The sequence below is a fragment of the Camelus bactrianus genome, chromosome 18 (genome assembly GCF_048773025.1).
Source record: "Camelus bactrianus isolate YW-2024 breed Bactrian camel chromosome 18, ASM4877302v1, whole genome shotgun sequence".
NCBI classification, from domain to species: domain Eukaryota; kingdom Metazoa; phylum Chordata; class Mammalia; order Artiodactyla; family Camelidae; genus Camelus; species Camelus bactrianus.
Genome location: NC_133556.1, coordinates 28,046,940 through 28,057,863, shown reverse-complemented (window position 1 = coordinate 28,057,863; position 10,924 = coordinate 28,046,940). Strand labels below are relative to the sequence as shown.

General features: G+C 52.0%; 1 protein-coding gene across 1 annotated transcript; it reads right to left on the bottom strand.

Moving 5' to 3' along the window:
• Window positions 1-1,835: 1,835 nt before the first annotated feature.
• On the bottom strand, window positions 1,836-6,986 carry PTX4 (pentraxin 4). Its single transcript, XM_074346882.1, has 5 exons — window positions 6,727-6,986; window positions 5,333-6,126; window positions 5,142-5,227; window positions 4,430-4,520; window positions 1,836-3,901 (listed from the first exon to the last, which is right to left on the bottom strand). Exons 1-5 carry the CDS (start codon window positions 6,865-6,867, stop codon window positions 3,208-3,210), a joined length of 1,806 nt encoding a protein of 601 aa, XP_074202983.1. The 5' UTR covers window positions 6,868-6,986; the 3' UTR covers window positions 1,836-3,207.
• Window positions 6,987-10,924: the final 3,938 nt, after the last annotated feature.

The following is a 10,924-nucleotide window of genomic DNA, read 5'->3' as shown; positions in this document are numbered from 1 at the left end:
TGGTAAGATGTTAGCACGTGATAGATGTAGGGTAAATATATACAATGTGCAATGTATTCCTCTTGTAGCTTTTTTCTTTCTATTAGAAATTTAAAAATAAAAAGATTTTAAAAGTTCTTTAGAACTTTCCCAGGCTGAGAAGACAACCCCTTCTCCCACATAATTCACAATAAAACCAAAACTGAAACCAAGATAAGAGGAAGGAAGCCAAACAGGATTTTTAATTTTCCCCATGATCACTGTACAATGATGTTTCTGAAACTACTAAGAACAACATTCTTTCAGAATAAGTGTTTTCTCATCCGTGTGACCTAGCTTTGCCCTTTCGAGAAATGGTGAAAAGAGTATGATGGCCCTGTCTGTGGAGGAGGGCCTGGAGGCTGCGAAGTGAAGCTGTCGCTCAAGGCACTGAGGAGCAGCAAGGTTGGGCCTGGGCTGGTTTGACTGAGTGGACCAGTTGGGTTTGCAAGAAGCCATCCAGACAGGCAGAGAGCTGCGCAGAGCGATGGGGACATAAGAACAGTTCCAGGGATGGGGCGCCGTGCTGGGGAGGTCCCTTTGGGTCGTCTGGTCCTCCACACCCAGGAACACAGCAGACTCAGGTCAAAGGTGGGATTGATGGAATTAGAGGTAAGCCTGGTGCCTGCTTCAAAATGCACGTGGGTCTTTGTCACTCACCCAGCAGGGATGGCGGATCACGTGAGATGTATGTTCAGACTCCTCTGCTCCAAAACCTGGATGGGCTTCCCTTGACAGTGTCCAGACTCCTCAGCCAGATAAGCCGGCCCTTCCCAAATCCCCAGCAACCTGAGCTCCCTCCAAGCTCCCCTTCAAAGCCCCTTCCCAGGTACCTCTGCCCTCCTGGAGGGCCCCCTCCCCATGAAACATCCGAATGTGGCAGCCAAGGCGATGCCACCTCTGCCAAATTCCCGCAGACTTAGGGTCTGCAGACACTTGGCAGAAATACTGCTGTGAAGGTGAAACTTCATGGGTCCCCCACGGCACCTAAAGGCAGGGGAAGGTGGGAAATATCACTCTGCATGGTTTTTTAATGCTGGGGACCCAGCTGTCCCTCCAGAAATACTTCCTAATCAAATTACCAGTCTTCCCCTCAAAAAGATGTCATCCTTCTCTCCTCAACAGCAGAGTGGGATGGAGCAAGGTCTCCAGAAAAGGCCAAAAGAGCCTGGGAAAGACTTTGAGAAGGGCAGCTCTCCATGAATATGGCTGAGTCCTGGGGAAGTGCCAAGAGACGCAGAATCCATGGTTCCAGGACTTTTCTGTGGCCACCCACAGGGTTTTCCAGTCCTAGGATGCATCTCCTGACTGTGACTCATGGATGGGCAGACCGTGCTGGGGGAGGTGGCTGGCTGGGTCTTTGAGCAGAAGGCCTGGGATCTCTGGGGCTACAGACAGCTCTGCAGAAATGGAATGCTGCTAAGGGACCCCAGGGACTGATTTCAGGCACCTCCCCACAGAGCAGTGCCCGCTGGCTGCCTCCTTGTGGGCAGAGCTGAAACCAGGGCCCCTCGTGGAACTGGACTTCTCTAGTTTTTTCCCGCACTTTTAAAATGGGTTGCAGTAGGTGAATTCTAAGAACCGGGCATGTTTCCAGACTCAGTGATTCTAAGCTTCCCCCACAGATGGAGGGGCATCCCCACTGCCCCCACCATACCCTCAACACTGCTCCTTTATCCTGTCTGTACCAGCTTTCTGATTCTGTGATCATGCAGGGGTTAATTGACATCACACTGAAACTTAAACAAACTGAACCATGCCTGTTCTCATTGTCAATGCTTGTTTTGTTTGTTTGTTTTAACCTGCCATGATTTAAAATTCTATTTTTTAAAAAGCTATAAAAAGACAGACATTATCTATCAAGTGCTGGCAGGAATGTGGAGAAATGAGAAACATCACATAGGGTTGGTGGGGATATAAAACAATGCAGCTGCTTTGGAAAACAGTTTGGTGGTTTCTTTGAAAGTTTAGAGATGGTTTTATCATTACAACTCAGCAATTCTACTACTAGGTATCTGCTCAAGAGAAATGAAAACATATGCCTACACAAAGACTCACATGAGAATGTGCATAGCAGCTTCATTCACAAGAGCCCACCAACCGGAAACCACTCAAGTTTCGATAGACTGATGAATGGATACACAAAACGTGGTCCTTTACAACAGAATGCTGTTCAGCCACGCAAAGGAACGAAGCACTGACACACGCTACAACACCAATGGACCTGGAAAACATGATGCTGTGTAAGAGAAGCCAGACACCACAGACCACAGAGTGAATGAGGCCATTTATGTGAAATGTCCAGAACAGGCAAATCCACAGAGACTGAAAGCAGGTCAGTGGGTGCAGAGCTGGAGGAGGGGCTGGATGGGGACAGGAGTGACCCTTAACAGGCATGATTTCTTGGGGGAGGACAACGGAAATGTAAAACTGGACTGTGGTGACGGTTGCATATCGGCAAATATACTAAAAATCTTTGAATTGTACACTTACAAGGGGTGAATTTCATAGCATATAAATTACACCCTAATACAGTCGCTGTAAAATCATTGCTCACCTATCGTTAATGTACACTTCTGAATTGCTTGCTCCCTGTGCGGGCCCCCTTCCCAGAGGCTCTGGCCACCTCACCAACCATCACAGAACTTTGATGAAACCCTGAGGGCTCCCGGAGAAGGGGGGCTGTAGCAATGGGGCCAGGAAGTGGATCCCCAGCCCTCCTCATGAGAGATGTTGGAACAAGGATCACCCAAAGGGAAACTTTCACAAGGCATGTGGAGAGAGGGCCACAACAGTTCAAATGCAAGGAAAACAGGAGTTCTCCAGAAACGGGCCTGCAGTTGCTCCAAACCTACACCCAGAGGAGAGGCCCCACTGCAGTCCAGCAGTCCCAAGTGGCTGGGTCATTCTACAAAGAGGGGGAGACGTAAGAATGCCACAGGGAGGGAAAGAACGCAGTCCTTGGGATCCCAGGGCTTGGCACTGCCTGTGGGCCCTCACCCACCCCACAACACACACACTTGGGAAGCTCACATCCTACATTATGGGGCAGATGTGCCCAGCCCAGGTCAGAGGCAGCAGAGGGGGACCCTCTTTGGAGCATGCTGGAGTCGGGGGTGGCCAAACATGGCTGGAGACTCACTCCTCTCTCCAGCCCACAGCATGAGCACATTGCCGGGTAGTGAGGCCTCATGGACAGAGCTGTAAGCAGCTGCAGTTTACCCTCTGCACAAATCCGCCTACCGATATGGCACTGGTCAGCGTCAGGATGGCGCCCATTGGGAGCTCCTTCCCAGTGGCAAGGTTTGAGACTTCCCCGGGAACCAGTACCCGGTCCCATATGGCCAGGCCTGCCATGCTCCCCACGAAGGCCTCAGAGCTGTCAAACCCACCCCCAACGTTGTCTTGCTCCTGACCTAGCACAAGGGACCCTCTGGGAGGAATCTCGTAGCCCTCCCTGAAGCGGGAGCCGGTGGCCACTAGCCTGCAGTCCACATGGAGCCAGTACCTGCCCAGGATGGATGTCCAGATGACACACACATGGTGCCACCGGCCATCTAGCAGAAGCTGGAGGGGCAGCTCCCTGAAGGCCGGATCTCCAATCACAAAGTGAATGGAGCCGGGGACCAGGGAATCGCGGCCATGCAGAACCAACTTGTTGTCATTTTCTTCAGTGGCATAGGACAGGAGGGTGCCCAGGTGGCCTGAGGCTGTGCGGATCCAGCTGCAGATGGACAGGGCCCGCAGGCTGGTGAGGAAGCCAGGGCAAAGGAAGACCACGTTCTTGGTGGAGGCATTTGGGAAGACAAGCACTGGGCCCACATTGCAAACTAGAAATGGAGGGAGGAAAGAAAGCCTGTACCACAAGGTCACCCAGGAGCACCCAAGTCACAGGCACTGCTCTCCAGGCGGGTGAGCCTAACACCCCTGGTGGCTGACCACGATTGAGCACAAAGGGTGAAGGCGGCGTCTCATTTATCCTGATGCCATCAGCCCCATTGTACGGATGGGAAGACTGACAACCAGGTACTTTGCTGAGAGTGAGCCTGAGCTGCACTCCTCACCAACAGGGAGCCCTGGGTGATGGCTTGTGGCCGCTGTAACGAATTCCAACAAATACAGTGGCTCAAAACGACACAAATTTAGCATCTCACAATCTGGAGGTCAGAAGTCACATTTGGGATCTCCCTGGGCTAAAATCATGGTATGGGCAGGGCTGGTCCCTCTGGAAGCTCTCGGGGAAGCCTTTTGCTGCCCTCTCACCTCTGCTCTTGTCCTCACCTCTCCATCCCTGACACTGACCCTCCTGCCTCCATCTTATGAGGACCCCTGTGATGACACTGGTCGATGGGACCATCCAGGATCCACTCCCATTCCAAAATCCTTAATGCCATCTGCAAAGTTCTCTCACCTGTGAGGTGACACATCCACAAAGTCCAGGACCAGGACGTGGACATCTTTGGGAGCATAACTCCTTTGACCAGACTTCCTGCCAGATCTACCTGATGGAAGAGTGGGTGGGGCAGGGGTGGGGAATCTGATCTGAGGTTCTGATTGGCAGGCTGGGGGCTGAGCGAGGAAATCTGCATTTTCAGCCCGCCCACCTATTGGGTGCCAGGGCAGAGGGCTTCTGTGGCCAGCTCCCAGGTCCTCTCTTCACTTGAGTGGCTCTTGTCATAATCCAGGGCAATGGTCCTCAGCTGGAGATGACCATGCCCCTAGGGGACATCTAGCAACATCTGTAGACAGTTTTGCTTGTCAGAATTTTGGGGCCCCCAAACCTATAGCCCCCACTTTCATGGGAGCCCTGGTGGGTCCCTCCAGGTCATCCAGTCATCCCGGTCATATTGGTGAGGCCCCTAGAACCATGGAGATGGAGGGAAACCTGCTTCAGTTTAATGGGACTCTGCGGGCTGCAAAGTCAGACAGAGGAAGCAGCCCTGTCCAAACTGAGAGTTAAAGATGAGCTGGCATCTGGTGGGGAGGCTGGGAATGCTGCTAAACACCCTCCAGTACCCTGGACACCCCACAATTAAGGACTACCCAACCCCAAATGCCAGTGGGGCCGCTGTCAGGAAACCCTAAGCTAGGAGATCGGATATGGAAAAGCAGAACTGGGGGGCCTCCATGGGTGGGCACAGACCCCACGGGGTGCCGGCTGAGGCTGGGGCCCTGCAGAGGTTTCCTGCTGTCGATGGCTGAGGACTTCCTGGGATACGGTTAGCACTACTGAGGGTGATCGCCAACTCTGAGTGGGCACTTACTGCCTGCAGGTGTGCGCCCTGGGTAGCCTGACTTGCAGACAAGCTGTCACCTGGATGGTTCCTTTCCTCTGGGGTGGGGCTCGGTGGGTGGAGAGCAGTGTCGTCTCCCCAAAGCCCTGGGAAGAAGGCCTTTTGAAGGGGACTGGAGGCCCCAGGAGGCACCAGAGGGAAAAATGGAGATTAACGGGGAAGGGCAGGCATGCTGCTTACTCTCTCCTGGGCTCTCGGGGGTCCGTGCCCGCTGGCTGCCTGGACCTGGGAGCTTGTGCGTCCCCTGGAGAGGGCGAATAAAGTCCAGAGGTGGCTCCCTGGGCTCAGGTGGAGCCCCGAGTGCCTGCCTGCCCCGCTGCAGCTGCGGGGAGCTCGGGCTTGATGATCTAGGCTGGGCTGGGGTCACCCCCGGGGCGGCTGTGCCAGGGCTGGCCACCTGTAGTTGCCCCTCAAGAGTGGCCAGCCGGGCACCCTGGCTCTGGACAAGGGGCATCAGGTGAGCCAGCGCATCCTGCAGGGCCCACACATCCAGGGCCAGGCTGGAGAGGGCGTCCCTCTGCGCCTCCTGCTCCTTCCTCTCCCGGGCACACTGCCGGCTCCTCTCGCTCAGGGCGGTGTCTAAGGCCAGCAGCCTGGAGTCCACCTTCCAGCTTCTGCGCTGTGTCTTCCGCATCCAGGTCTTGAGGTGGCCCAGGTCCTCCTGCATGGTGGCTTGCGACTGGTTGAGTGCTAGGGCCACAGCCTGGCTCCTGTGGGCCAGACTCTGGAACCGGGCCTCGAAATCGAAGGACAGGTTGTAGTTGCTGGCAATGCCCTGCAGGTGCGTTAGTGCCGCCTCTTGGAACCTCTGAAACTGCAGAGAGAACACGGGCAGTCACGGGGGATTCTATCCTCACAGCAATGCAGTGAGGTGTTGGCTGATCTCCGCCACCAGCCCTGGCTCTAGCCCCAGCTCTGCGCTGCAGGGAGTGAGGGCTCCACGGCCCAGCTCCCATCCCACCCTGTGCCCCACGCTCTTCACCCTGTGACCCTCAGGATCCTACCTGCCAGCAGACCCATAGCTGGATGGGCTTTGTGTTTGTAGGGTCAAAGTAGGGAGAGCTTGGTACAGCCCTGATGCAGGTGGGGCACCCAGGAACCTGCCATGAACGCACACAGGAGTCTCTGCTCTGTAGGGGACTTAAGACCTCGTGCCCCAAGCCCAGTAGACTGCCCTCCACTACCCACGGTCCCGCCCAACCCTCACACTCAGCTGGCTTGTATTCAGAATGGAGCCCACCAAACCTATTGCAGGTTTCCAACCATCGGTGAAGATAGTCAGCTTATAAAAAGAACTGGAAACTCCATTCTGAGCCCACAGAGCACAGAAGCTGACTACTGTTTCTGTACCATCTGTCCTTTGTCTGCTATCAATTAAAAAAACCCAACTGTCCCAAATGGTGGGTATACTTACCTGTTCCTCTAGTCTACGGAGCCTCTCGAAAAATGGTTTCCTTTGCCTCACAGGGCCAGCTTCCTGCAACAAAGCCCCAGGCAGGTACATAAGCACAAAAAGGAGGAAGAAAAACAGGGGTTTCCTCCCTGGGCAGCCCATTCTGAGCAGGACGAGGAGCGGGAGGCACCCTGCCTGCTTCAAGCTGCTGCCTCTCCCCACGCTCCTCCCAGCTCTCCTGGGGAGTGGTTTTCCTTTTTCTCCTCCAGCTGGGAGTCAGGTACTTTCTGCTACTTTAACGAAAGGCATTTGCTCTGGAGAGTTGGAGGTTCCCAAGGACACGAGCTTAAAACAGATGCAAACAGTTTCTTTGGAAAATAACTCTACTGGGTGCAAGCCTGGGTCCAGCTGGCAGACAGAGGCGATTGTTTTAGCAGAAGCGCACGGACTCATGTTCCCACATGACAGGGATCCCACTGGGGCCTAGGGAGATGTTAGAGCCAAGTCTGCGGTGGGGTCCAGCATCCTGGCCGTGCACAGCACATCCTGTGAGGCTTGTCTCTTGCCCTTGTGTCAGGCAAAGCAAATGGGATTGGGAGCCACTCTAATTTCCTTTTGGGACCAGGTTGTGTAGTGGGCTGAATGGTGGCCCCTCAAAAGGTAGATCTTAGTCCTGAGTCTGGTAACTGTGAACGTGAACTTATCTGGAAAAAGGGTCTTCATGACTGTAATTAGGGATCTTGAGTTGAGACATCCTGGATTTGGGTGGGCCCTGAATCCAAGGACAAGCGTCCTGAAGAGACAGAAGAGAAGACACACATGGGGAGGGGAGAAGGCTGTGTGAAGATGGAGGCAGAGGTTGGGGTGATGCCGCCACAGGACTACCAGGAGCTGGACGAGGTAGGAAGCATCATCTCCAAGAGCCTTTGACGGGAGCATGGTCCTGCTGACACCTTGACCTCAGACTTCTCGTCTCCAGGGATATGAGAGAAAACACTGCTGTTGCTTTAAGCTCTCCTGTTTGTGGCCACTGTTTACAGCAGCCCCAGGAAACTAACAGACTGTCTGCCTGGGTGAATAGGGGGCAGGGGGGACCTCATCCTAGAGCCAGGTCCATGGACAGTTGTGACGCAATGATGGGAGCAGGTTAAAACCGCTGTCAAGGCCAAGAGTTGACTTTAAACGTGGTGGCCGTGCACAGATGCTGGTCTCCTATCCCCAAGCGTCACTTGGATGGCAGCAAGGAAACAAAGGAGAACAGGTGTGTCAACTGATCCTGCAGAGCAGAGAGAGCTGCAGAGGGGGACCCTGAGGGGCAAGGAGTGTGTCCGTGTCCTAGGGCTGCTGTATGGGATGAACCCTCCAGGGGGTGGGAGCAGGAATATATTCTCCTGTGGCTCTGGAGGCTGGAAGTCCAAGATTAAGGTGTCAGCAGGACCACACTCCCCACGAAGGCTCCTGGGGAGGATTCTTCCTGTTGCGTCCAGCTCCTCGTGTTCCTGTAACAGCATCACCCCAACCTCTGCCTGCGTATTCACACGGCTTCTCCCCTTCCTGTGTGCGTTTCTTCTGTCTCATAAGGACACCTGTCATTTAGGGGGGAGGGTAGAGCACGTGCTTAGCTTGCACGAGTTCCTGGGTACAATCCCCAGTACCTCTGTTTTAAAAATGGACACCAGTCATTGGATTTAGGGCCCACCTGGATATTCCAGGATGATCTTCCCTCGAGATCTGTAACTTAATTACATCCATAAAGATGGCTTTTCTGAATAAACTCACAGGTTCGGGGGGTTAGGACTTGAAGGTGTCATTTTGGGGCCACCATTCTGCCCAATACAGAGAGGTTTGAGAGGTTGGGGGGTGTCCAGGGATGGTGGGGGGCTGAGGCAAGGTGCAGGTTAAAGTGAAAAGACTCGTGTCAGCCTGGATAGAGTCACCGGACCCCTGCCTCCTCCCTGACCATCTGTGCTGTGCACCGCTCCTGCATACCAGCCTGGCCCCAGGACATGGTTGGCTGGCTCTCTGGAGCTTGAGGTCATGTGTGACTGTTGAGCCTTGACACAAGGCCAGTCTGAGTGGAAATCAACTGCAGGTGCAAGTTACACACTGGATTCCAGGACTTAGTGCAAAAAAGGAGTGTAAACTACCTCACTAATCATCAGATTTTATGTACTTTATATGTTGAAATTGTAATATTCTAGATGGATTGGGGTAAATGTATCATTTTAAAACTTTACCTGTTTCTTTTTATTTTTTAGTATGGTTACTAATATATTTAATACTATGTAAGGGGCTTACATCATATTTTAAATGGACAGCAATGCCCTGGAGAAAGACTCCAGGTGTGCAGGCCCCAGGTGTGGGGATGGGGGACTTTTTTCCTTTCGATCTTTTTTATCTTCCGTTCTTTTTTAAAAAAGAACTTAGTGGAAGTTATACATATCACAAAATTTATTTTAAGGGTAATGTTTACAATAAGGTATTGAAATAAACGTCTACCTGTTGAACTGTGTGAATCTGAGGGTTCTGCCAGCTTCCAGAAGCAGGAGCCACAGTCAGGCACCTGCCCCCAGGTCGGAGGAGGGAGAAAACGTGTATTTATCACCAGGCAAGAGCCCATGACAACACGTCCCTATCCACATGGGAGATGGAAATCTGCCCAAACAGAAAAGAAATTGGGAGACAATGCAGAGGGCCAAGGAAAAGTTTAAAAGCATGCTAAATAAACCCTCGGAAAGACAAGAAAAGCTTTGTGTCCACAAGGCAAGAAGAAACGGGTGCTATGAAAAAAGGAACCATCAGAAAAGAAGAAGTTGCTCTTGGAAATGAAAAACCATGATTTAAAAAAAAAACCCAAAAGTAATTAAACAATTAGATAAAAAGTAAAATAAAATACAAGTAAATAAATATCACAGAAAAAATAAAAGGTAGATTTGAAGCAATTGCCCAAAATTCGGGCCAAAAGACAAAGAGATAAAAAGAAGAGAGAAAATATAACTTTCAAGGTCAATCCAATGAAAAGAAACTGTAGCAAGCAAGACTACAGAAAATAGGGGAAGAGACTGTTAGAAGATAATCTAGGAAAGTCTCCCAGCCAAGGGCATCCATCATGTCAAGACCACACAGCAGAGAGCACCAGTTCAAGGAAGGATTTGGCCCTTCATTGGTCAAGGACTGACTCCAAGTCTCATCCTGACTAGTGTCAGACACCAGGAGGAGAAGATCCTTTAAAAGTATCCAGAGAGAAAAACCTGGTCACGTGGGAAGGATGGAGACTTTCCCCAGAGAACTGTTGACCATCTTAGCAGCAAAATTGGCTGCCAAAGACAGAGAAACAAATCTTAATATTTCTGAATGAGATGATTTTCATATAAAACTGAGCATCTACAGTGGCCCACTAGATCAGAAGGTTAGAGTTGTGGTGCTGATAAAATTGTGCATCGGGCTTAAATGTGAGTCAACCTGGAGCAAAGAATAAAGGCTTTTCAGATATGCACAGGCTTAAGAAATTTATCCTGTGCACTGTCTCTTGAGAAATTGCCAGGTGATAGGATTCAAGAAAATGTGGGGACAGAGGTGGAAGGAACTGGGAGTGAAGGCTCTAATCCAGGAGCATCCTAGGAGGAATTTGCAGAGTCCCAGGCGTTATCCTCCACTCCTCTCTCCAGTCACACCCACATCCAATCCATCCCGCCTGCTCCACGGAGATTTCCTAGGCTAGCCCCAACACGCCACCTGGCCCACGCCGGTCCTAGCTCAGGCCGCCCCACTGGGCTCCCTGCATTCTCGGTTGCCCCCTACCGTCCGTTCTCCTAACTGCACCCAGGGTGGACCTTCTAAAAGGAGACAGTCTTCTATCGCTCATTTTCTTACCCTAATTTTTCTTATCACTATTTGGCATCTAATATATTGCACATGTACTTTATTTGTCCCCCTGACGTGTGAGCAGGAACTTTGCTTCATTCTCTGCCCCGGAAGAGTGCTTGCTGAGCACAGCAGGAATTTGGTTAATGTATGTTGAATGAATAAATGTCCCCCAGGTTTTTCCTCAACGGCCGTCTAGGCTGAAATGGCACCTCCTTGAGAGATCTTCCCAGATCGTTCTCCAACACCATCATTAGGACCTTCTGCCAAGACGGAAGGTCCCACCCCTGTGCTATGCCTTAATGCAGCCTCTACCACAGGTGGCCATAGGGCCCTTGAAACGTGGCCAGCCACT